The sequence below is a fragment of the Phycodurus eques genome, chromosome 5 (assembly GCF_024500275.1).
Source record: "Phycodurus eques isolate BA_2022a chromosome 5, UOR_Pequ_1.1, whole genome shotgun sequence".
NCBI lineage: Eukaryota > Metazoa > Chordata > Actinopteri > Syngnathiformes > Syngnathidae > Phycodurus > Phycodurus eques.
Genome location: NC_084529.1, coordinates 4,501,400 through 4,528,686, shown reverse-complemented (window position 1 = coordinate 4,528,686; position 27,287 = coordinate 4,501,400). Strand labels below are relative to the sequence as shown.

Below are 27,287 nucleotides of genomic sequence, written 5' to 3'. Positions count from 1 at the left end.
TTCGTAACATTTAAAAACAATGAAAAAGTAGTTAATTAATTGGGTTAACCGCTGCTAAAATATATTTTAAAAAATCATTTGTGACTGAATGAAAAGGTTTCATTTGTAGGTGATTTGCTTAATATTTTTGCTTCTGCTATTAGTTAAAGTTAAAAACAATAAAACATTCATTCTTGACTTTTTTATTGTTGGATAAGTGGAATAAGAAGTTAACCACTGCCAAGAGCAAAACAAAAACAATCGACCATTTACTGATTCGCATCTGTTTTTATGACATTTTTAAGAATTAACCTCCGTTATTACTAAGATTTAAACATAATAAAACAGCAGGTCTTGCGCTCGAAAGGCGGGGTGAAACATCAATGCAACGTGTCAATTTCTTTCGTTTTTTTTTTTTTAAAGTGTAAAAAGAAGAAACCTTTGCTATGAGTAAAATTAGCTATTAGTTAAAAAAAAAAAAAAAAAAAAAGGTCAAATTGCAATTTTTGTGACGTCTGCGTAGCAACCGACTTTCGGTTTCCCAGTGTATTCCGATCGACGCTCCCAAAAAAGACGACATTCGTGCGTTGTGTTGCAGTGAGTTTAATTGCGAGCTGTGCGTCATCAGTTTGCATCCACAAGACAGTAAAAAGACATTTTGGATTTCCCCTCTTGCAATGTCGCGCCGTGGTCACGAGGAGACACGTCCACTGGCATCGTCAACGCATGCAGCCACACAACACCACCTGGGAACTTACACCTTATTATTATTATTCGTAATTATTACTCTTTCCAAACAAAGTCACCAGAAATAGACATTTTACATTTGACTATATCAAATATATGACGTGCTTTTTTGTTGTTGTTGTTGTTGTTAAAATAGAACTTTCTACAAAGCAAGTACAAATGGAATTTTCGGAAATAGCTCCGCAGTATCGTGCCCGTGTAGTTTCTTATTTACATGAATTATTCATCAAGTGACATCATGGTGAAAATACATTGATTGTAGTTTTGAATGGAAAGCGGTTGGAGCATTTATTCCATGTCCTTGATATCCAACTTAAAGTTCATGGACTAGTAAACTATTTGTCCTCACTACTCAGAAAACCCGGCGCACTAGTGCAACGGCCATGTTTTAATCGTGCCACTTTTGGCTTACTAGTACACAATTCAACCTTAACTTCGGTGCTGTGCTATGAACACTTCCACGGGGTCACGCACTAGTAGCTTGCTGATCAAGGGTATGGAATAAATGCTCAAACAGCTTTCCATAGTTTTGCGCATGCTTTTTTTTTTTTACCACAAACAGACAAAGTAAAGGATTTCACACATGTTAAGAAAATGTTCGTATGTACATATTTTGTTCATGGAGCTTTAAAGTCGTTTGTCTGGTTGGTGGTCCAGAGCAGGGTCTGTTCATAATGTTCATGAGGTCCGCAAACATATTTAAGTCGCCGCTTTCACCATCTCGTTCTGTAATTCGTAAGGGTAGCCGCTAACGTTCAATGTGCCGTTCACGCACCGGGTCGCGGCGTCCTCTTCCGCAAAATGACGTCTCCGTGCGAGACGATTCCGTCGCTTTAAAAGTTATGTGAAGTGCAGCGCTGGAATTGCACAATAATCATGATAATAAAGCACGAAATGTTTGAAGTTGTTGTTTCAGTTGGTCTTCAAAACTCAAATATGTCTTTTTCTCTGGACCGGTAAGATTGGAACTAGACAATTTCCCGAGGCACTCTGATGTTCTTTTGGGTCTCTTGACATACTTTAAGAAGTAAGTTGTGTACTTTTCTTACATTCCAGATTCTGAGTGCATCCGGGATATGCTGCGTCTTCTGTTCAAAGTTGGAAGATATCAAAAGAGTTCAAGCAAACAAGCCCATTTGTATTATTTCATTCCATGGCCCACTGGGGATTTTCTTGATCGGGAGCTCTCTCATATTTCTCGCATTAATTTAGCCGTTTTGATTTCCTCAAATGGGTTGATTAATATGGCCAAGGGATTCTTTCATTTTCGTCATCGACCCTGTCGTTAAATAATGTTTGTTAATTCAATCGTAAAATACAAATAGGAGTAAAATAATTTTACATACATTTCATATTTTGTAAATTGTATTTTATGAAAGGTACAATTTACCATCAAATGAATTACAGTGGTACCTTGACTTGTTACTGAAATTACTCATATGGTCTCAAATCAATGTTCCCCATTGAAATGAACTGAAATTCCATTCATCCGTTCCAGCTGTCCTGGAGGGAAAAAATAAAAATGAAAATAAAAAAATATAAGTTGCATTCCTTTAATGAAATAGAAATGGCATGTCAATGTAAAAACATAATGTGAATGTAAAGAAATAAACCGGTCTTACAAATTGCAATTCAGCTGAAAGTCACCACACGAACACTGTAGTGTTCGTGTGTTGACGTGTGCCTTTAAGGGGCGTGGCCTGCTAAGCTGCACTCAGTCTGGTTACGGCGCGGTTAGTTCAGTTTGCGCGGCTGCGAGTGTTTTTCATTTCCTGTTTGCGCTTCGGTGACTGTGGCTCTCCTTGCCCGGGCATCAAACTGCCTGAACTGCCCCGTTTGGTTTTTTTTCTTGTTCACTTCACTCAAGCGGCGGCGTATCTGGAGGTCGCTCATAACTGAAATTTGGGCTCGCAGCACCAAGCGATGCCGGAAAAATGTTGTTAAGTCAACGTACCACTGTAATGAAACAAAAAACAAAATGGAAATTGTTATTTTAATTCAACTGATGAACATTTTTACATATTTTACATGCGCATAACTTTTTTTTGTTTTTTTTTTTAAACCTCATACCCTCACTGTGAATTACTTTCCCCGCTCGGCGGCTTTAAAAAGCAAATGTGGCACAAGCTTAATGAAATAATTTGTACACTATCACTTTTGAAAAACACAATATTGAAGCCAAGAAAAAATAAATAAATCAAGATTAAATAAATCCATTGGATGCACGTCCAAGGCTAAAAGAGAGCTAATATTCACAAAAGAAGAGTGACAGTGTCCTCAAGCCGTCGCCACGGCGATCCTCCTCAGCCTCCGCCGCGTACGTTGCCGTACCTTCGCGCCGTCGCATCGAGGGGATTCCAGTTGAAGGCGAGCGGGCGGAACGCCGGCCGCTCCCGAGTCGAGGCGTCTCGGCGTCTGTTTGAAAAGCGGCCGGTGGCTCAACATCGGACGAGGGCCCTCAACAAGCCAGCCATCATGAGCAGCACGGCGGCGGCCGCCGTGACCGTCAAGATGGAGTTCCGAGCTAGCTCACTCCCCTGAGGGAACACACAAGCAAGTCAAACCACATCTTATAAATACTTTCTATCGTCTGAAACATATTTTAAACATACAATAATGCACAGTAGTACTGTACACTTCGAAGATTCCTTGTAATATTTCTTTTAATGACATTTTTTTTTTTTTTTTTTTTTTTAGGCTAGGAAGCATTTATTTTACCACAAAAAAATTACAACATACTCTCAAAATCCTGCGATACGGCGAATTATGCGCGATATGAAAATGGCAACAACAACAACAAAAATCCGCAATGCACTATAGCGAGGGAACGCTGTACTGATAAGCACGTTCTTTCGAGTCAAAAGGATTCTTGCTTCGACAAGATGCGATTGATCGTGCTGTGAAAAACAAACTGCCCACCCGTTCTGTTTTCCCACGAGCATGACATTTTCCTGCGAGACCCTCCCTCCCCCAAATACGGCCTTTTCTACGGAACAAAATGATTGTTTTTCCTCACTTTTCAGTGTCATCTAGCCATGCAGAGACATCCAACTAAATACAGCGCTGCCTTGAGATACGAGCTTCGTTTGTTGTTCCGTAACTATTCCATTCCATGATAATTCAGTGGTCATTGTGTGACTCCCTCTGTTATGTGCGACTTGATCAGTGGGGGGCAGTATAAAGGCAGTCAGAAATAATGTAAGTGACTGAGTAAATTGCAGTAATATTACGACAATCGTTTTTCACCAGTGATAAATAAAATATGCCCGTGACTATTGTTGTATTGCCCGTCTGAGTTGCTCAACAGGCTCACAACACTGCAACTATCCATGTTATCCCTTAGCCCGTCTATGTCATTTTGCATCGTGCGTAAGCATTAAGCTTGAGGCAGGCAACGTTTTAAGGTTGTATTAAATACACAAACATCATTTGGAAGAATTGTTCAACATCTACGAAACTGCTGCGAGTTGTCAAGTGAATCGAGTTCAATACCCATTCAGTGCTCTTATCTTAATCTTATCCTCGCAAGTCAAAAGAACGGAAAAAAACGTCTAGTCGGGTCACTCGCATCTCAAGGTACCAGTGTATATGGTTTGTTCATCGAACACAAAATCAGGAGCAAATCCCATTTTTATGTGCGGTACGTTTGATAGCGGGAACACAATTCTTTCCTGTTATATCCTGAAAGCCGATAAACGCTAGCGGTAACTGCGCGGCTGAGTACACCCGGCGCCTCAACCGAGACGTTCGCATGGAGACGAGCTCCTCTCATACCTTGCTCTCTGGGACGCCAACTCCGACAACCAGCACCAGACCACAGCCACTATTACAATCATTCCTATGAAGGGGATGGAGAGAACAGGGTGCTCAGACGGATGGATGAATCTCTGAGGAGGGAATAAAACAAACACAAGGACCATGGGGATGGCGAGGGTGAATGAACGGACGCATGGACGGAAGGATGCAAATCATAAAAAGACACGGATGCGAGTACGGCCACCACAGTGGGACACAAATCCCATCATTTCAAAGTGAAAAAATAATCTGAAATGTGGGGGGGGGGGGAAGGAGGGAGTGGTTATAATGGAGGGCTTGCTTAACATCTGCGTGTGATGTTCGAAAGGAACAAAGACAGAAAGCGTGAATGTTGGTATTTTTTTTTTTTTTTTTTTTTCATAGTGGGGTCGTAACCTTCACAGGCAATACAAAAAAGAGTTTGCATTTTATATTTCCTTTTAGGTTAGTTATAACAAAAAGCAATGGACATTTTTCAAACGTGAGCCTGGACCAAATGGTTGATGTCATCATCAAGAAATACACAGCTCAAAGGTTTGGAGACGTCGGATTTACTGTCCTTTTGGACCGTTTTGTATTACAGTAGAACCGCCGTTCCAGAAAGTCTGACTAAAAACAAACTGGACGAAATCCAAAGCAATATTTGCCATAGGAAATGATGTCAATCCCATTAATCTGTTCCAGCCGCCCCAAAATATTCACAGAAAAATTTGTTTCATCGAGAATAACAATAGTTTAAAAAAATGAACATATAACACCCCTTTTACCTTTATTGATTGAAGACGCTTGATGACGTGTATATGATACAGCGAGGGGGAGCGTCGATTTCCGAGTTCTTTCTTGAATTCTATTGTGTCTCTCGTCTTCTTTATCAAACGCCTCTGCAATCACAACTTTGTCATATTTTGTCATAAAAGAGTCTGCTCAGCAACACTCTGACAAAATGGCGGCAACATCGGAGTAGCAGCCTGTCTAAAGTCAGGCTTTCAAAATAAACGCACACAATATAAGGCTATTCCGTCACATTTTTTTGGGCCTGGTGGTGGCTTGTTTAGCAGTCGTTAGTTGCGCTTGTTTGTTGAGTACGATTGTTTACAAATGGCCACCATACGGCCCAAGAAAGTGTGGTGAAACCGTATTATTGTACGACCCAGTTTTATTTTTAAGGTCTTACTTTTGACAGCATGTGTTACACGGATGGCGCCTAAGCGTTGCCGAGGAGACCGGGAGTGTTATTATTGCTTTGTTAATAAAGGCTTGCATTGTGGGATACGCCTTGCCGTCTGTTGAACCCTCACGCGCAATTTACGAAACGCTTCAGATGGATGTACATCGATTCCGGGAAATGAATGGCCAAGTCATGTTTTTTTTTTTTTTTTTTTTTTTTTATTATTATTTTTTAAATCCGAGTGGAAACAGGGACAAAATTCAGATGGGGGGGAAAAAAATGTCAAAAACTGAATGAGGCAAAAACTAGTGCATGCGAAAACCGTTTCCGTGGAAACACTGCAGAACGTATGAAATACTTTCACAATGACCATTTTCTTTCCGTATCTCATTCGAGTAGAATGCAAACAACTCTCTGTTATGTACGTACGACAATAACAACAACAACAAAAAAGTACTATAAATGTTCAATCATTCCTTTATAAACATGGTCTACCAAACATTTGCGCATCTATGGCAAAGGCATCCATTATCCTTGAAATTGATGATTTGCTTCCTTAACATGCTCTACCGATTGGTCGAGCGGGTAGTGAAATGGATTTATTGATGATGTGGTCTACCCCCCCCCCCCCCCCCCCATACAGCGAAAACAGGCACGGGTAGACAGTTTGACACAACACACAGACGTCTTGTCACACATGCTGAGAGAGACAAAACACCTATGAAACACAACACGCCGTCACTTTAATTCCTTTGCTGACTTCATTAACACCACAAGGTCATGTGACTTGACCCCAGCCCATTTTAGAAACTTGGCTAAAATGTATGAAAGACTTGAAAGACTTGAACCACTTGACTTGTGTTACAATACAGTGGACCCCCGTTATTCACGGGGGGTAGCGCGAATAATTAAGACTCATTATAAAGACTTTTTTTTTTTTTACCCCAAAAAGTATTGAATAAGTGGGGATGAACTGCCAATAGGTTTTTCGGGGTTGGTCCTCCCCCACAAAAATGTAAAAAATCAGCAAATAGGTCAATCTGCAGGTGTCTAACTGTAAGTACACGTGTGTCCACTGTACAGTATATTAAATTTCTAAAACCACTTTTTATATCCAATTGTAATGTTGCAGTTTCATGTCGTCGGTTGAATTTGTTCTTTATGTTGTCATCTTTACCCATTGATATGTTACGTTACCTTGAACGTCAATATTTCCTGATATTACGTTTGTTCTTTTCGCTAAGCTGCCAGTGAAACAGCATCCGTTCAGCCTGCCGATATAATATGAGGCACAAATGGTGCGGAAATATCACTCAGTTTAGTATAATGGCTACGCTCTTAAAATGCCAGGGTGGCATTATTGTTGTTTTTTTTTGGGGGGGGGGGCAGGCTCAGTTAATTAAGACCACAAATGATCACTGTGTAAATTGTAAAGCGTGATGACTCATTGTCACGATGAGTCTCGTCGTTCCCGTTGAACAATGCGAGGAGCCGACTTGAGCCTCAGCGTGGCGCGGTACACATTCTTGTCCTTAATGCCGGGCTGTCCTCTTGGAGGTTTATTGTTTTAGTGCAGCACGTTTGTAAAGCTGTGCTGTCTCACGCAGAGATTAGAGGACAGACACTGTGGTGAGGTGGGGGGGGGGGGGGTTGGCGGCAGTGGGAAGGCATGTTGCCGCCTCCCATCTTCTTGAAGCACACAGAAAGCGATCCAGTGAAAAAACATATTGTTAGGCCGCCACAGCATGAGAGACACACAACAAGACAGAAGATACAGGAGGTGTGATGCCATTTGTGTTAGTTCACAGGGTGTGCGGTCGTTCATTGTGAAACAAGAGAGAAAAACATAACTTGCGGGGGGGGGGGGGGAGTGCCTACCCTGAAATAATATCGTGGTGCCTTGACTTACAAAATGTAGTTTGCTTCGTGACCAAGCTCGTAACTTCATTTACTCGTATAATCCATTCAAATGAACCGGAATGCCATGAATCCATTCCAGCCCCTAAAAAAAGCACCACCATTTTATTTTTGGTTACACGTTTTAATAAAGACGTGGTGTGCCACCAGGCTCTATTCTAGGGCCTTTCTCCCTCAATCTACTACCAAGTGGTTCCATCTTCTGAAAAAAAAAAATTATCAAGAAAAATAGCTTTGAATTGTATAAAAATATAATAGAAGAGAAGGTAAACAAATCAACTGGTTTTACAAAGTGTAACTACTCTACGTACTGTGGTATGCATGCGCTGGATGTGTGCCTTTAAGGGGCGTTGCCTCGTGAGTGACGTCAGAAGCTGGATTCAGGATGGCCAGTCAGTCTGCGTGTGAGCGTCTGCGTGTGAGTTGTGGCCAATAGCGGTTTCTGTTTTCTTATTTGTGTGTTTGACTGTTTGTCACAGTCAATAAATGGCGACTGCGATCTCCTTTTGAATTTTGGCTTGCAGCACAAAGTTAAAAAAAAATAAAAAATCGACCCAGCGAAAACGAAAAAAAGTCTAAGTTGGGGCACTCGTAAGTCAAGGTACCACTGTGTGTATGTAATAGTATATTTTTCTAATGTAAACTTTGTGCCTTGTCTCAATAAAGGTTGGGAAACACTGCTATATTGTATTGGACGTCGGGCGGTCTTACTCACCTGAGCCCCTCCAGACAACTTCTCCAGCTCTGCCTTGCAGCGCTGAAGCTCCTCCTCCAGCTCGTTCCTCTCCCTCTGACTGCTGTCGTACAGCTCCTGCAGCTCCTGCAGCTCCAGCTTTAGCCCGTCGCACTGGCGCAAACGTAAGACACCCGTTACCGGAGAATTTACTGCCAAGGTTTTAAATACGCAAGGTGTAATTCTCTTTGTTTAATGTTAAGTTAGACAGTAAACTTCAACTGAAAGTGCCATTAAACAGCCTGAAGCCTCTTTTTTTGAGGAAAATCCACTGCCAGACGTCTCCTCACCTCGCTCTGAACTTGCGAGGCCTTCTCCTCGGCCTGCTTCAGCTGCTCCCTGAGCGAGAAGATCTCTCCGATGCCGCCGTTCCAGCCGGTGGGCGTGCCGGGCTTGCCGTCGAAGGAAATGTTCTTCTGGATGGAGGCGTCCACGAGGCGGCAGTTGTCCGACTGGGCCATGGTCATGTAGCTCTCGGTTAGGACGTCGTCAACAATCTCAGTCGTCGCAATCTCCTTGCCCTCGGTGCCCTCGGTGCCTTCGGTGCCCGCGTCTTCCTCTTTCAGGGACAAGTAAACGCTGGAGCTAGGAGGAGGACCAAAAGGAGAACTGCTGAGGAGCCAGCTGGAATATAACCAAAAATATTCGGTCACCGTGCAAGAAGAAAACTATGGCGTTTGGGGAATTTGTGTCCATTCATCCAGAAGAACGCTCACGAGTGCAGACCTGTTATTCATTCATTCCGTTCCGCTTCTCCTCACTAGGGTCGCAGGCGTGCTGGAGTCTATCCCAGCTATCATCGGGCGAGAGGCGGGGTACACCCTGAACTGGTCACCAGCCAATCGCAGGGCACGTAGAAACAAACAACCATTCAGACCTACGGGCAATTTAGAGTCTTCAATTAACCTCGCCTGCATGTCTTTGGGATGTGGGAGGAAACCAAAGTACCCGGAGACAACCCACGCATGCACAGGGAGAACATGCAAACTCCACATAGGCGGGGCCGGGGATTTGAACCTCTGTCTTCAGAACTGTGAGGCAGAACCAGTAACCCATCCATCCGTCTGCATGTGCCCAAATCAAATTCACAAAAACCGCATTAGATCAGCTGCGCCAAAAATTAAACGTAGTATGAGCAGGTGTAAGTTTAGACGGACTTTGCGACGCCAAATCTGGCAAACAGCGAGCCTTGTGCATGCACGCAAGTCGAGATTTGCCCGTTTTTGCAGTCCACATAAGTCGAGCCCAAGGCGTACAGTCCAACTCGGTTAGTGAACGTGCGGATACTCTGGATACGTTTGTCTGGTTAGTCGAGTAGTCGACGAGTCGACTTTACTGCAAAAAAGGTTGGGGACCGCTGTATTGTGCTCAAAAAATGTCAATGACATCATCGTTTAATCAACTTTAACTCGACTTTCCTGACATTTTAGTTGACCACAAAAATCTTTTAGCCCCTCGAATTCAGCGTTGGTTGCGTTACGTCAGTGGATTTGAGTGGATTCCGTTGCCTTGTTTTCACCAGGCAGCAGAATTTAGTTCAGTTCAGTCCAATTTTGTGGGTATTTTTGTAGTCGTAACCAGTGATTTTTTTTTTTTATCCAATCAGATTTCACATTATGCGTTGCCGTGTTGATCTCATCCACCCAGGACCTTCAGAATCAGTCGTGCCCTTGCGACTTATCAATGAGACGGTTTCTTTAACCAATCAGATTTCAGATTATGTCCTCACAGGGCCAGCCTACTCGCTCTTGATAATGTCAGCATTTTTCTCTCCTGATTGGTTTGTTAGAGCAAAACTGTTCAACTCGCAAAACACATTTGTAGCGATCTGCACACAATATTACATTTAATAATGAAGCTCTCCGCTGAGCACAATGTATTTCTGTTTTTGTCCTGGTATTGGCTAAATGTTGATCATGGCCTGCTCCGGATGATGTAGGCGGCACAGTTGCAAGCTATTAAATTGTCTTTTTGTATCGTATTGTATTATTGCGACATGAGAGCGGTGCTATTAAAAAGTGGATCAAGTGGCCACCGAAGGCCCAGGTAGCAAATGCACAGCCCGACACAGCCGCGCCTCGTGTTACAACTACGCCACGGCCGTCGAACAGGTGCCCGGTGTTGCTGCCACACCAATCCGGAAGGTATCCCCGTCCGCTGATCCGCTAAGCGCAGCTGACGAGTGACCTCTCACCTTGTCCTCTGCCTGCGGAGCAGCTGCAGCCTCTCTGAGAGGCGCCGGTTGTCCTCCTTCAGGGCTTGGCACTCCTCCCGCAGGGTCCGGCACTCCTCCTTCAACAGATCCACGTCGCCTGCATGGGATAGGATAGGTTCAGGGAGACCGGGGAAGTAACCGAGCGGGGAAGTAACCGAGTAGAACTATTTCGTTACCGTACTTGAGTAGATTTTTCAGGTCTCTGTACTGTGCTTGACAACACATTTTTCTGACGACTTATTACTTGCGCTCCCTCCATTTGAAAACGGGCCTAACCTTTGTCAAAATACGCACATTTCTTTCCAACCTCCACAGATTTCAAAAACTTGTATGCTTTTGGTGTTCAAAAAAACTCTTCGTCCAATCTGAAAAAACCCGTTCCTGTGAGGTCCATATTTTCATGAGCTAATTTTCGTACTCAGTTCACAACTTTAGCAAAACATTCGGGAACATGTTGTTTTGATTTAATGAAGGTCGAGTCAACCGCCAGCTAGTTCTTAGTTTGACTAGAACAACAACATGCGACATAAAACGATAATTTTTGTTCTTTCATCTCAGTACGAGCAGTATATCTTGCTAAGCGAGCGTCTATGGCGTTTCCCATTATGTATTAGCATTAAGCTAAACGTCAAGGCTAAGCTGTGTGGTTATTTTGAAAACACGTGGAATTGTTTTTGTTTTGCTTTTAGTTTGACAGTAAACTCCAACTGGGCTTTGTAATAAACAACTGCGAGCCTGTTTTGTGAAGAACAGAAACCGCGCTGCCTGCACCAAAGTCAGCCGTGTGGACCACGGCACCATCAGTTACTGCGCTGAAATCAGGAAAAAAATAAAATGAAAAATGATAAAATAAGGGCCACCTTCGATCTGCAGGACAGTGTGGGCGTGTCCGCTGAAGGCCTTCACCCGTCAATCAAATATGTTCGCTTGTACGCTGCGTGCTCAAGGGTCTGTCGTTAGCTACTGGCTGAATAACGTGTGCAGCTGTGGTGATGGTTATTAAATAGTTAACTTTCCCGCGTGTGTGCAGCTGTGTGTGCTTGTGTGTGTCACGTGGGGAGACCCGCACGCAACAACTGAGCGAGGCGCTGATGTTTTGGACGACACCACTGTGGGCTAGCGAGCACCTCGTTAGCTCGCAGGCGAGCGAACGTGACAGACAGTTAACATTCCCTTAAATGTCTCTGTTTTGTGTATCTACGCATGGCGCATAGAGCGACGCTGTGGAGTACTGGGCGGAGCCAGCGCCGGTCCACCGGCGTCTAATAGCTACTAGCCTAGCCGCTAGTAGCTGGCCATTTAGCAGTGGACCCATCCAAAGCCGCGCGTGAGTCACCACAACAGGGACACTAGCCCAAATCATTCAAAAGACTTGAGGGAAGACGCATTTTTCGGGTTGTAGGCATAGCTTGACGGCTAACTGCACAATGCAGTGGTGCTAGAAATAGACCAAGGTATTACTAGTAAGTAACTCGCAATTCTGGCGAGTAGCCATCGCCGCTCGTTAGTTACTAAATATAGTGGGAGAGGGCCGACGCACGCCGTTCCCTGGTGACATCAGTGCGACTCCATGTTAGCTCCGCCCCCAAAAAAACAAGAAGTTCCACGCTATACCTCAGGAAGTCAGTGCGAAATTGTTTTCAGTCTTTGCGCCTTTTTCAGAACTTACCTTCAAATATATTGAATGGATTTGGAAACAAAAGACGCAAATGACTTGGCTGCAGCTTTCGGTACAAAGTGTGCGTACTTTTGCTGCCGCTGGTGCACAGCTATAAATGCACGGAGGGCGATGTTTGCAGTGATTAAATAAGATGAAGTATGTTCCAGTTCCACCCTGAAGCCCAGCGGTGACATCATGTGATATAAACGCTAGCCCCCCACCCACCCACACACACACACACACACGACTTCCCACTCGTGACTTAATGGGCCTGGTATCCTAATTGCGTACTCCGCTCCCTTGACACCGCAATCACAATCGTTCCACGTATTAAACGTCGCAAATGATTTACGGACTGTCGGACGCAAACGTGATGTGACGACATGCTCGTGGCGCACTTTGAAAGACGTCTTTTATGTCTCCTCACTCCTAACTCCCCAAAAAAAAAAGAAAAAAACAACAACAACAACAAAAGACCCCGCTTGGAGTGTAGTGCTTTGGCGAGGTCCAGGAATTTCTTGTTTCTCTCGCTGATCTACTACTGACTTTACACAAAAATGTTAAGACTGTGGAATGATGGGGAATAAAACTCTCGATCTGTGGGCCAATGGGAAGGCAGCGTACGGCTCTTCTTCTCGGCGGCGCGGTCCCCACCTCCGCTCCTCTCGGCCTCCCTGCGCCGGCTCTTCATGCTGATCTCGGCCCTCAGCGTGGTGATCTCCAGCTCGTACTCCTGCGTCTCGTCGCCCAGGCGCTGGAGCTCGGCCCTCCGCCGGCACAGCTCCTCCTGCAGGGAGGCGATGTCGTTCTCGCGCTCGGCCGCCGCCTCCTCGGCCACCTGCTGCAGCAGGAGCACCTCCTCCCGGGCCGCGCGCAGCTCCTCCTGGGCCTCGGCCAGCTCGCTCTCCTTCTCCTCCTCCAGGCTGTCCATCTCCTCCTGCACCGAGCGCAGCTGGGCTGGAGGAAGGGAAAGATCGCAGGTGGCCAAAGTACTCCCCCGCTCTACTTCAAACCGTAAGATCGGAAGCAGATGCGCTGGGAGGTCACTCGAGGAATTTGATTAAAAATCAGGAATTTGGTTAAAAATCATCCAGGAAATGGATTTATTTTGCACCAGGAGCATCATTACACCTAAAAATCTATACTCAAGGTCATGAGAGATTTTTCACTCGCAAAAGATTTTGAATCTTGGACGCAAGGAAGCTTTTTTGGTGGCGTCATCCAATAAAATCTTTAAATATATATTTATATACGTATAATTGTGCATCATTCTATCAATGTCCAAAGAAAAGCATTCATCACCAAATGTGATATTTTTCTACCTGTTCCTGAAAAAAAGTGTTTTTTTTTTTTTTTTTTTTTAAACTCTCTTTGAGCTTTAAATCATTACAAAATACTAAAATCGCTTTCCAATGGCTAGCGACGAAAAAATAATGAAGTATAATGATGAAAACTGTCTCTACTGTTAAGAACTGCAATTATGACATGAGGGTCAACATTCAACTGACGTGTTCTTCGACATCAAAATTCTACCTTGCAGATTCTGGATCTGTCGGGTGAAGGCTTCGGCCTGATGGGCGCTGGCCAGACGCTCGTCCTCCAACAGACCTGCAGCAGGAGGAAGATGAGGTGAAGGAGGCGGGGGGGCGGAAAAAAGAGGGAGATGTGGCAAACGGGAAAAGAGATAAGAGGAACATGTCAATTCAGCAGACGGACGGGAAAAGATGACAGCTCGATAAGCCGTTCGCCCTTGAAGCAAAATGCAGGGACAAAAGCTTTGCGGTTTGCTGTGCGCCCGCGTGTGCGTGCGTACGTGTTTCCACAACTCGAAATCTATATTTTCTTGCATTTTCTATAATCTGTCCGACGACAGAAGAGGAACGTGACGCGCGTGTGGGTAAGTGTAGCGCCGTCAGCGCCCTGAAATGCCCGCCTCGTCGACGGGGTAGCCGACCTCTGACCCCACCCCCCCTCGCCCCCTCTTACGTCACCCGCCGAGGAGGCCCGACAGTTGGCGGCGGGCAACAGCTGAGGCGTCTGTTGAGCGTGCGCACGTGTCCCGGGAATGCGCCCGCATTGGCCGCAGGTCATTATTACATTATTACCCACAAGGCCTCGCTGTGACTGGAAAAGATGACATCAGGGACGACATCTGGATGACGCGTTTGACTTGGTTTTAAGTTGAGCTCGTCGTGCCGCTTTGAAAACAAAAGCAGGGAAGAGTTTCTCCAAGGAAAATCATGTGGGCAACCGATCAGGAAGATGAGGCAGGACTCTCCTGGAAGTGTTTTTTTTAAATTTTTTTGATTCTTATTATTTTTATTCTTATTATTTGGGTTGCGCCTCACCTTGCAGCTCGGCGAAGCTCTCGTGGTGCTTCGTGGACGTCTCCCTGGCGTCCTCCAGCTGCAGCAGGAGCTGCAGGACTTGTGCCCTCAGCTCCTCTTCCTCCTCCTCCTCCTCCTCCCGCCGCATCGTCGCCTCCTCGGCCTCGTCGCCCTCCAGCGCGCGTCGCTCCTCGGCGGTGACGCTGTCGGCTTTGAGCTCGCTCACGTCATCTGACGCCGACATGAAAGTGAGGAGAGAGCTTCAGATGAAGGCGACAAAACAAAACATCAACGCTTTTATTCTGGGCCGCCGTTGTCTTTGGAATCAATGGCACCCACTTGTGATGCAAGTGCCTTTGAATGTTCTTTTGTGTGTGTGTGTGTGTGCGCGCGTGTCTGTGCGTGTGTGTGTGTGTGTGTGTGTGTGTGTGTGTGTGTGTGTGTGTGTGTGTGTGCGCAGAAGCAGGGGCCCTGATTTGAATATTCAAAGTTGTCATCGATGCTGCTCCGGAGACGGGTTGACAGAATGGAGCCGAGAGGACCACGTGCGCAAGTGACACTTATTTTGCAAAAGTACACACACTCTGCACTTAAGTTCACATCAAAAAAAAAAATAATAATAATAATCATAAAAAATAACATTTAAAAAAACACGTCCATTTGGACTAAATGAGTAGATTTGTTTTCAAATGGAGGGACGACAAGTCAAAAGTATTCAGGAAAATAAATAGTCAAGTAGAGTACTGATACCTGACAAATATACGCTACTTGATGACTGTAAAGTATTTGTAGTTACTTTCAAGTATTTGTACTTTGTGACTTAGCACCACCGCATTTCAGCTCCCTGCGTCAACATTTAACTCCAGCAGGTGGCGTGAGCGAGCTGGCTTCAGACTGGCCTGCTGACGTCATCGCCATGACTCAGCGCTGGGCAATGCAAGCCGATCGCGTTCAAAGCACGTGACAAACACACGCAACCACACGTCGTTTCAATCAATCAAATGTTTGTTTGTTTGTTTGTTTTTTTGTACTCATCTCTTTGAATAATTGTTTCACTGAGTCACTGCGAGTAATAAAATTTTAAGTTTTTTTTTTTAAATAAAAATTTTACATACATAAAATAAATACATTGTTTATTATAATTGCCTTAATTAGAAATAATAAAATAACATGGGAACATTAGAATAAACTAACATATTTTACATTTATTTTGTATTTTTATTCCATTTTGATTCATTCATCTCATTAAATAAATCCTAAAGTACTAAAAAAAAACTGCATGTTGTATCGCTTTATTTCTATTTATTCATCTTGTTAAATAATTGATTTATTATAATAAAATGTAATTACAAAAATTATAAAATTGTAGATACAAAATTAATATAAAAAAATAATGTGTTTATATGATTATATTTACATTAATTGTCAATAATACAATTAAAAATGAAAATGGCTTATTTTATTATTTTAATACATTTTAATTTTAATATTAACTTTGATAAACATGCATATTTTAGATGTAAAATATGTGCCATCGTGAAAATCGTCCAGATTTGTCTCGTAGTCTGATCCGGGGCGTTACGTGTTGTCTGTCCCACACCGCCGACATATTTTTTTTTAAATAACTTTATTGGCCGTCTGATATTTACAGTACTACGTCAAAAGACACGCGACAAGGAGGTGTGCCTTTCAGGGGCGTGGCCTAGTAAATGACGTCAGGAGCTGCAGTCGGGTTGGCCACTTACAGTATTGCGGTGTGAGCGGCTTCGCCCATGCTCCTTGTGAGTGCTCTCATTTCGCATTTGTGTTTGACTGTCATGTTCAACTGCAGCTCTCCTTGCCCACAAGCCAGGACGTGACAGCACATAATTGCATCAATATATATATATATTTTTCTTTTTGTTTTAATTCATTCTGAAGCGTACTCGTACCTTCAATTTTGCCTCGCGACACTAAAAAAAAAAAAAAAAAAAAAAATTCATATAATTTGATAAAGCAACGGCTTGTAACTTGAAAAACTCCTTAGATTGGGGCACTTGCAAGTCAAGGTACCACCGTCTAAATAAAGTGTTCATTCCCCACGTCGAAATTGCAGTTCAAAATAACTTTATTTCGCTAGAGGAGAGGAACAAAACAGCATTCGTGCTCGGATCGCCACTGCCGAGCACCTTGTTGAATACGTGGCCAAGTATTCTAATGAGCTTTGCCTCTCACACACACACACACACGGCAACAGTTTAGGACGTTGCCGTGGGCGACGTGCGCACACTCGCAACCAGTCTTGGGAAGATGACTTTGGAAATGTCATCGTAGTTTAACCATTTCAAATCGCAATGACCTTCTCAAAGTGATACAGCTAATTCAGTGTGATGACATTTTGATGACACTTCTTAGTTTTGAACGAATGCGTGAACAGGACCCTTGCATGAAAAACTAAATGCGTTAAAAGGTTCATTTGGAATGAACCATATATTTGTTATTTACACCAATAACAAACTGAAACACACAATTAAAAATGTGCTCGTTGCATGTGTGCACAGCATGTGGAACGCATGACGATATCGCTTCGTATGACAAGGCAGTTAAGTGAATGTTGCGTTCCAAAAAAAGTCCCAAATTATAAAGATGGAGTTGTTTTCAAAATCTCAGACAAATTCATAGATTGCGCCACAAGGCGGCGCTTCAATAGCTACCGTTGGAAAAATATGTCGTGTTTGAGACTGCGGCAGAGAGCGGCACGTGACCAGAGGGAGCCAATCGCGAGCGTCGGTTTGAGAAGGAGAAAGAGATAGGGGGAAAAAAAAAGGGAAATAACGCAAAGTGGGTCAACGGGAATAAATCTGCATTTCCGAGCTTTTTACGTCAACGGAGACCAAAACGAGGTCGCGGCGCAACACGCGAGCGGCAAATTTGCTTTCGTGTTTAGTCAAACTAAACACGAAACAAAAGAGCATTACCCTTTGTGAATTTGAAATAACCACACAACTTTGCCTTCTGCTAGCTTAATGCTAACAGACAATGTAAAACACCATAGACGGGCTAACAAATAGTATCGACACTTGTGGGGTTGTAACCCTGTCAGCAGCAGAAATTTCAACACGAGTGGTGCATCAACACGTAGACAGACAATATAACAACAATCACAGGCATGCATTCTTTATCCTCTGCACAAAACGAATCATTTTGCTGCAGTTTAGAGTCACTTGCGAAGTTGTTTAAATCGTCTCTGTTTGCCTTCATGACTAATATACTGCCCCCCGGTGGCCAAGTTGTGAACACCGGAAGGACCCTCAAACTGTTTCATTTGTTGATCTTCTATTTACTTATGGTATTGCTGTTAGTTTTTTTTTTGTTTGTTTTTTTTATATAAAGCAAACACAGGAAAAGGTTTTTTGGATTTATTCGGGGACGCCGGAACAGATTAAAAGCGTTTTTATTTGTATTTTTAGCCCGCGGGGATGTGAGTGCTTCTCACGGCACAGGGGGGGCGGGGCCACCGCACCGGAGGGAAGTGCGGGGACGGAGGAGGCCGCGAGCGGAACAACGTGTGGGCCGAGGCGGGCGCAATGTTGGATTGAGTGTGTTTTTTTTTTTTTGTGCGCGTGGGTGGCGTGGAGCGATGTCGAGTGGGAAAGCAGGCAGCCGCTCGCTGGCTCGTACGCGTAGGAGGCGCAATACGGTGGCTGAAAGCTGTCAAAAACAAACAAAACGCCTTGCGGATGTCATGATTCTGCGAGACTGCGATGCCCGACCGCCACCGGCGGATGGCGCTGTATTGAATACAGGGGAGCGTTGCGAAGCCGTTTAGCACGGGGGAGATATTCCACACCCGCGCGCAATAGGTGGAAATATGCCATATGGAAAACTCTTGTAAACAATTTCGCCCCTCCTACATGCTCTAAACTCATTAAAACACGCTTCTGAAGCACATTGTAGAAAGATGTACTTCAACAACAACAACAAAAAAACACAAATCACAAGCATCAAATGTATCAAAATACTCTCCGTATTGTATTATCTGTGCACACGCATGTGCCTTTAAGAGGCGGGGCCTGGACCACTTCACAATATTCATACAAAATGCCCAAAAATGTCAACTATGTCATGAAGAATACCTCGTCCTCACCAGAGATGCTGATTATTAAGTGTATTTGTGTTGTGCTCGTCAAAGTCGATTATCACGTTTTGCTCTGAACCACCAATTAGAAAACCAAAAAAAAAAACGATGACGTCATCGAGATTCTGCGAGGATGAATAGCGGCACACCAGTGGTTAAAAGACAATAAAAATAAATACAAAAATCATCCAAGGCTGAACAGCACTCTAATATGCAGTATGCGCCGCCAACATTTGAATATTTCTTAAAATAGTCACAGAGAAATTAGGGAAGATTTAAAAAAATGCAAAACCAGATTAGCACCACTTTTCCATGAATTCTTCCTTGACCAGTGCCCCTTCCGCTCCAGAAAGTTCAGTTGACATCAACAAAGTAATTTATGTGTAGCGCTGGTCGAAAACCAACAAAACGGCTGAAGACAAAAAAAAAAAAAAAAAGCAATTGCGGACGATAAAATACTGCAACGCTGACAAATGTTCATCAAGTCAGCACCGTTTTTCCATCAATTCTACCTCGACCTGTGCCCCTTCCTCTCCGGAAAGTTCAGTTGAAATCCACAGTGGGTTTTTTTGTTTGTTTGTTTGTTTGTTTGTTTTTGCATAGCCCTGCTCTAAGACCAACAAACGGCTAAGGACACAAAGAGAAACCGCGAACAAAAAAGAAAAAAGAAAATTGCTATGGACAAAAGTCAACCGAACGAGGCCCATGTTTTCTTCAATTCTTCCTTGACCTCTGGCCCTTTGCATCCAGAAAGTTGCGATGAAATCGACCGCGTGGTTTTTGTGTCGCCCCGCTCCAAACCCGACAAACGCCGATGAAAACATGAGCATAAAGTATCAAAACACCCACTAAGACTCCATTACCTGCCAGTGTGCCACCTCCATCCAATCCGTCCACACACGCGCCAGTTTGCTCGGCTGTTACAGATGAGCTCTCCATTTAATCTCCCCTCCTGCTGACCACCTGACCTCCTCCTCCTCCTCCTCCTCATCATCATCCATCCCCATCCATCCATCCATCCTTCGCTTACTTCCCAGCTAAAAATAGCCACCAGCACAACATCACGGCACACACGCGCAGAGTGACGAATCGGTAGCGCACAGACCTGTGGAGTCCAAAGCCTCCTCGATGAGCGGAGGTAAACGCAATCCATCCATAAGCTCCCGCAGCAGAGGCGCAAAAAAAAAAAAAAAAAAAAAGCACACACAAAAAGGGGGTTGCGCGTGGGCGAGAGAGAGGGTCACGGGCACTGCACGCCCACCCCGGCTGCAGGAAAAGAAAGAGAGAGAGAGAGAGAGAGAGGGAGAGGGAGGGGAGAACACCAGGCACTGAGCATCACGCACGCACACACACATACGAGAAGGAAAAAAAGCGAGGGGGGAGGAGCCAAGTGGCGGTGATGGGGGGAAAGATGGCTGCTGCTTTCCACTTCCTGCTCTCTCTCGGCTTTCACTATTTCTGCGCTGTTGATGTTCCGGTTCCTAGTTTTACCACTCGGCGACCATTGTGACCAAAGCAGCGTACGCGCATGCCTCTTTTTTTTTTTTTTTAAACATCTGAACGAGAGGAGCAACGATGAATCGGCAACTCGTCCGCCGTCCAATTAACCGACGACTATTTGGACGATCGATTCGTCGTTTAGAGCGCTCGTTTCACTTAAAATGGTCCAAATCCTCAGAATGTCAGCCTCTCACATCTGCTTTTACTCTGGAAAACGTTGATCGATATTTTGGCCGATTCTCTGACGTTACGGGCCAAACACGTCACTCAATCGGAATTATTTGGTTTGTACATTTTCTGCGCTGTCCATTTGAAATAATGTCCTGTTTTTTGAATAAAGGGGTGAAAATTGAAAAAAAAAAATTTTTCATAAGAGTAATCAAAAAATAATCAACAGATTAATCCATTAAGAAAAGAAGTGTTAGTCGCAGCAGTTGCAGTCTTAACGAGTGGAAGGAGCTGGAAATACTTGATTATTGCGCTTAAGTCGATTTTTCAGGTGTCTGTCGTATTTTTTATTATTTTTTTTAATATATACTTTCACTCCCTCCACCTCTGTAATTTCTACTCTTTGTCGGAATAGGTTCGCTACTTTTTTTCAATCTCAGCGATAACATTGTTTTGTAAAAAAGAAAGAAAAAAGAAAAAAGAAAAAGAGAGAGAGAGAGAAATGGAGAGGTGAAGTCAACTGGAACGCCTTCAAACTTGTAAAAATACACTTAAAATTGTTCCATAGTGCCTGTTTGACCTTTCTCGCATCAATTCAAACAAAAAGAAAATTCAACATTGAATATTTAAACACCACAATGCACAGCCGAACAGTTCAATTGTGTCTAATGAATGTCCACGAGCTTCATATTAACATAGACGAGGAAAACCCTGAGAGAGGCTCACGGGAATGAGCATAGATGTGACGGTAAATTAACGGAACTTTCAAACAGCTGCTACTTTCGCACATGAGCAGCAGCGCAGACAAACAGAGCACACAAAAAAAATGGTCTCAGGCGTATGTTCTCTCTGCTCTGCGGGAACGACAACTATGACCGCTTACAGTAGTTGGGGACCTTCTCCGCCAACGCGGGTGCTCGGAAAGAGATTTCGTCACGTCGGTTGAGCCAAAACACTAATTACCGGAATAGAGGTGCGGGCGTGAACATGTTGGATTTAATAAGTTCGTGTGCGAAGCGAGCGGCTTGAGAACGTCCGCCGATTCGTCGCGTTTCCTGTGAATGATCGCAGCTGGCAAAGGCGGCAAATATGGGCACACGCCAGTTGTTATGTTAGCTTCTGTCTTCCCTTCGAGTGGAACCACTCAAAGGGTTTCCAATGTGGTCGTGCAATTAGACAGGGATGCAGTTGCAAAGGCGCGAACACTTTACTTTGAGTTCAATAATTAGCCCCGATGGGATGTACTGTATTATATACTGTAGTGTACTGCAGATTGAGCCTTGAGGGACTGAACTGCACTCCTGCTTGTAGTTGTACATCTATTTATGAGGACGTGCTGTGAATTTCCACATTATTGCCGTGACGCGCCTGTGATGAGCACATGATAGTCATTTTTATAATATTCTTACGTCCGATTTTGGTGAACATTTGTGCTCGTCATAGCAAAAATAAACAAGAGTACACTAAATGTACACAGAGGTAGGTTTACATATTTCGTATTAAGGAATTTGTAACGGTATTGTATTTAGAAATTTAGCGCTGTACAGATGCAAGTTTAATTTGCGTCTCGTAACGTATAAGACAGACATACCGATGGATACACATGATGGGGACGGTCCTCATTAAGACGCAGTAATATTAGTCGTTCTTTGCAGAGGATAAAGAATATATACCTGTGAGTATTGCCATATTATCTATCTGTGTTCAAATATCCGTTGCATAAAGGGTTACAACGCTGCAACACAGATACTGTACGTTAGCCCGTCAATGGGCTGTTGCGTTGTTTGTTAGCGTTTAGCGAAATGGACTTGTATCTTGACAGCTATCTGGTTGTTTTCAATACACAACATGCATTTGACTCTTTTCATTTTGCATCTGTGTCTCTGACAGTTTGTGCCATTCAATAGAGGGCTGTGACTCTATACTGTATATATCTATCTACTGTGTAAGGGGACAGAAATGGGCAACTCGTGCACCCATCCAGTGGTTGAGCTTCTATTATCTAACTCAGTGGCTCTCAAATGTTTTACACCAAACGCCACCTACATGTGTACCTTGAACATCAACACTGTACAACACAATCAAAATGTACTGCACATAAAAGTTAAATCAAGAGTACCGAATCGAAGTTTTAAAAAACAAACTGTTCTTAAAGATTGAGATGACGTCCTAAAATGTTGAATACAACGGAAGTGGACTTGGCAGTGATTCTTGAGGGATCCCACGTTCCTCTCGTGGTACTAGTACCACGCTTTGAGAATCACCGAACGTACATGTTTTTGGCCTGTGTGAGGAAGCCATAGAAGCCAGCCAGGCACAGGCAAAACGTCGTGCAACGTCAAAAACAAAACAAACGACGTCTCCTTACATCGGTCGCCGTCGTTGATTTCCTGGGCACACAACCCGCAAGCCGAAAGGACTTTAAACTATCCATAATGACTTCCAGAGTCGGCTGGCGGGAGTACGAAAACGCATTCGTGATCAGCCGAGTTGGGGTGCCCCCTTTTTTTCTCTTCAGCTAATGCCTAACAGCGGCCTGCGGTCACCTTTAGTCTGCACGCATTCTTCTTCTGCTCGCATTTCTCACCTCTTCGCCGCTGTGTTGCTCACCCTCCCTCCCCTCTCGCACATCTGGAAGCTTCTCACCGAGCACGTCAGGCGGCAGAAATGCGAGGAGTGTCGCCAAAGAGGCCGAAAAGGATGTCAGTCTGGAAGGGGGCTGAAGGGGGCTAAATACCAACCGTAACAAAAGCCCAAAAATCAATCTGTATTAGAGTCGCACTGAAAAGATGAATAAAAAAAAATGTCATGTTATAAGAATAACCTCATAATGCTGTAATGTGACAACCTTATAGAAAATTTGAGATTTTGGACCTATAGTAAAATGATGACATTTTACTCATAAAACGACAAATTGGTTGTAGTAAAAAATCAGCTTTATTATCATGAAACTGACATTTTTTCGTGGAAGATTAAAACGATGATAGTAAAATTATGACTTTTTCTGTGTAAAATATAAATTTACCATTGTAAAATCTTTATGGTTCTTGGAAAAATTTGACTATTACAGTAAAATTAGGAAATTTTTCTAAAAAAAAAAAAAAATGCAACTTGTAAAAAATGTAAACTTTTTTCTCAGAAAAATAAAAATTTGTTTTGGTAAAATTGTGGTATTTTTCTCATAAATTAACACTGTATTATCGAATGTTTGTGACATTAAATTAGCTAAATTAAAATTTCTCATTGGAAAAAAAAATTCTCAAAAAAAGTTATTATCGTCAAATCGTGACATTTTTCAAAAACAAATCTTGCAACAATACAACTATTGTGATAAAATAAAGGGCACTTTACAAAAATACAACTTTATCATCAGTAAAATGACATTTTTCTTATTGTACAATTATGTTTTTGGTTTTCCACGTTTCCCTAGAAATGTCTACAGTGTCATTAGAAATGGGTTTTTGGTCATCCCGCACAGAGTGAGGTCACAGGGGGAAAGAAAAAAAAAAAAAAAAAAAAAAAAAAAAAGACATTCTCTCCAGTGCTCATACTAGCGTCTTTGTTTTGTCCAAATTGTCAAAGTCAGGGACGGACGGGCGTGACGCCCACAGTCAGCTCGTTTGTGTCGGCCGCAGGAATGTTGAGCGTGTAACACAAACGCTCACATTCATGCAAATGCAATGTCTGCTGTTTTTTTTATTTATTTTTTTTAATTACGATTATTTCATTGCCATTCTTCAGTGTGTCCTGAACACCGAAAGTAGCAAACGCTCGACCTCGCTCCAACCTCGGCAATCCGTGACTGGCAGTGAGGCTCGGGTGTGCGCAGCTGTGTTTGGGCAGGATTTAAGTTCAACATCTGCGTCTTCATGCAGATGTTATGGGTGGCATTCTACAAAAGTCCTGGGGACTTTTCTCATTGTTACTGTCTTTTAAAAAAAAAAAAAAAAAAAAAAATAGCAACAGAATAGATCAAGCCCACGCCTCCACACACCCTTGGGCAAAATTCGATTCTTCGGGCCCTCTATTTCTGGAAATAATAGTTAGAGATAGAGATCATTAGTAGTGCAAGAACAACAACAAAGTGTAACATAATGTAATACATATAAAAGATATTGTGTAAAAAAAAAAAAAAAAAAAAGACTGGTAAGATTATATATATGCTGTCAATTCATTTTTTGTTATCAGATTAATCACATTTGCATTTTGATTCATCGCGATTAATCACAGGTGTCAAATATGCTGCACTTTGCTGTTAGATGGTATTTAAAACTTTAAAACTGAAAAGTGAGTTCCGCACTGCACGAAATGGAAATGGAAATGTTCAATTCGGCATTGCTTTCCCATAAGTGTCTCAGAGACGGGCAGAGACGCGGGGCACCTATAACCGGTCTTGACTCACTCTCTCTTTGCAAAGATTTCTTCTTTTTTTGTAATAAAAACCCACAAAAGACAAGATTGTTTCATGATTTAATTTCCAAAACAATACACACACACACACACACATATATATATATATATATATATATATATATATATATATATATATATATAGGATCAGCCTCTGTGAATAAAATTAGCCTTGCTGCAGCATACCTGGAAATGACCTGACTAGCGCACTTAGTTAGCGCTAGCGGGCTAATTGGTCTGCAGTGACGGCGTATCATCGCCATTGTCAGCTGGCCTTGTAATGGAAGCTCGAGAGTCATAAAAGACGACGATGCAGGCCCGCCATCCACTTCCGCGCCGCGCTGCCAGCCTTAAACTCCCCAGCATCACTGCGGCGCACTGCGGTTGCCTAGCAACTGAAAGAACTCAGAGGTGCCTTTGAATTCGGGTGTTAAAAAAAAATAAAAAAATAACAAAAAGGTGATCTATTGCAGCACTTTGATGATACACACGTCCATAAATCTTGACATTTACTCCCATCTAGTTCGGTATATCAGCAGGGTGAGGTAGTCGTTTGCAGGTCTGCCTCGCAGCCAGCGGGTTCTGGGTTTGAATCCCAGATCCTATGTGGACTTTGTATGTTTTTCTCGTGCTTGCGTGGGTTCCTCATACATTCCTCACACCGTATCAATTTGTCTGACAAAATTCCAATAGCTTAATGCTAACACATAATGCAAAACGCCATAGATGGGCTAAAGGAAATTAGCACGGATGTCACGTTCATTTTCAACCATTCGAACAACTGCAACTTTACACACACGGAGCGGCAACACGTATAAACGTCTTGTTGTTAATTACGCTGCATCTCTTCCAGTAGCGCTCAGTGCTGCCCGACATGTTGTGGCACAGTGTGGTACTACACTGAAGGCGCGCGACTAAATCTGGTCTTGGCTGTATCCTGTTAAAAATAAAAAAAATTAAAAAATCATCACACGCAGAGGTATCGCTCCAACTCATTTTCAATGTTTGATATTGCGGCACCCGAGCCGTGGAGGGCAATATGGCCGACTGCCACGGCACCGTAAACAGGAAGCAGGGAAAGAGGAGTCCATAAATCAGACTGGAAGTTGCCAGAGGGGTCACAGCGTTCCCAGAAAAAAAAAAAAAACATAAGCACACATATAAAAATAGTTGAGAAAATGTTGGGCCGGCGGGGGCCCCACATTGGGTGCACGGTCTCCCGCCCGGCCGCCCCTGGACGGTCACCATGGCGATCGTGCTGCCAGTGTGGAGGAGGCTACGAAGAGATTTGATGAAGTCTCGGGACAATTAGCGGCTTTGGGGACATTTTGGGGAACCTATCCTGTTCAGTTTTTTGTCCCCCCCCCCACCCCCCCGAAATATTCAGCGTCTTTGTACTTGTGGCATCTTGGTGCTGAGGAACTATGTTGAAGTCAGTTAAAGAGTTTCAATTCGAAATAACAAAAACATTGTGCTTTGCTGCCATCTTGTGGCATCTTTTGGCATTTATAAACCTTTCTACTGGGGAGATAACATCTCGAGCCATCGATCAGTCAGTTGACATCTCACACATTCATCAAATGTGGATGGAATGGACATAAGCAACCAATAGGAGGAGCTGTGGTTGTATGGGGGCGGGACAAGGTTTAATTGCACCTATACTCGCCGTCAGGCGGAAACCTCATACGTCCGAATATGCTCAATTTCAAGTCGTACTATTGATCTCCTCCCATGTCGGCTGTTATTGTTTTACGCGTCATTGACCGATTGAAAGTGTTGACAATCGCTCGAGAAGAAATCTGTCCATTCTCTTGGGCGGAGAAGCCGCGGGAGCCGTGTGGCATTATGGCGCCTCAAGATTGAAAGTCAGAATGTTTTTGACAATGAGTGAAAATGGTTCGGTTAGATAAATTGGAGGAAAACTTCCGAGACCCTGAGAGAAAATTGAAATCTCGAACCTCGGAGAATAAAAATATGACCAAATGTTACCCGTCTCGTGGAGCGCAACAAGGGACGTATCAACATGTAAATGATCAATTATACACTTTTTATTTTTGATGGCAAACTCTCCACTGTAAATGATCAATTATACACTTTTTATTTTTGATGGCAAACTCTCCACGCGAGGCTGTTGCGAACAAAACATTCTTCTGTTAATATTCTATAGTAAAAAAAAAAATAATAAATAAAATAATTCATGTTTATATTTAAAGCTGTGACAGCTGCAGTATTTTATTTTGTTCATGTGGTCAAAGGCACACACAGTTACTGCCGTACTGACTGTCTTTCATTGGATTGTTCTATAATTATGGCATGTTAAGTGTTATTTTAATGACAATGGCACCCATTTTGGCTTGATTTACGCTACGCTTGCGCCCCCTAGTGGGCATGAGAGGAGACACATAATGTGCTAGTGACGTCATTATAGGCCTCCGGGGTGTCGAGCAGCTCACGATTGTCGTAATCTGGTAAATTTGTTTTGATGTGGGAATCCCATTAAAAACTACATCATGACAAATGGCCAAAATATAACAACATACGCCGCGGAAAG

At 43.4% G+C, this 27,287-nt stretch overlaps 1 protein-coding gene across 8 annotated transcripts; it reads right to left on the bottom strand.

The window, feature by feature from the left end:
- Positions 1-547: 547 nt before the first annotated feature.
- LOC133402977 (coiled-coil domain-containing protein 136-like) lies at positions 548-22,940 on the bottom strand. 8 transcript variants are annotated; one of them, XM_061677373.1, is made up of 9 exons: positions 19,522-19,608; positions 14,563-14,772; positions 13,748-13,822; positions 12,869-13,171; positions 10,534-10,651; positions 8,630-8,924; positions 8,322-8,453; positions 4,501-4,613; positions 3,159-3,263 (listed from the first exon to the last, which is right to left on the bottom strand). In XM_061677373.1, exons 1-9 carry the CDS (start codon positions 19,595-19,597, stop codon positions 3,251-3,253), a joined length of 1,335 nt encoding a protein of 444 aa, XP_061533357.1. In that variant the 5' UTR covers positions 19,598-19,608; the 3' UTR covers positions 3,159-3,250. The 8 variants fall into 8 exon arrangements, 7 of the variants coding, with proteins under 7 accessions (XP_061533358.1, XP_061533357.1, XP_061533361.1 ...); XR_009768599.1 differs by having other exon boundaries at positions 3,239-3,263; positions 4,501-4,564; XM_061677374.1 differs by lacking the exon at positions 4,501-4,613 and having other exon boundaries at positions 548-3,263.
- Between the last annotated feature and the right edge of the window lie 4,347 nt (positions 22,941-27,287).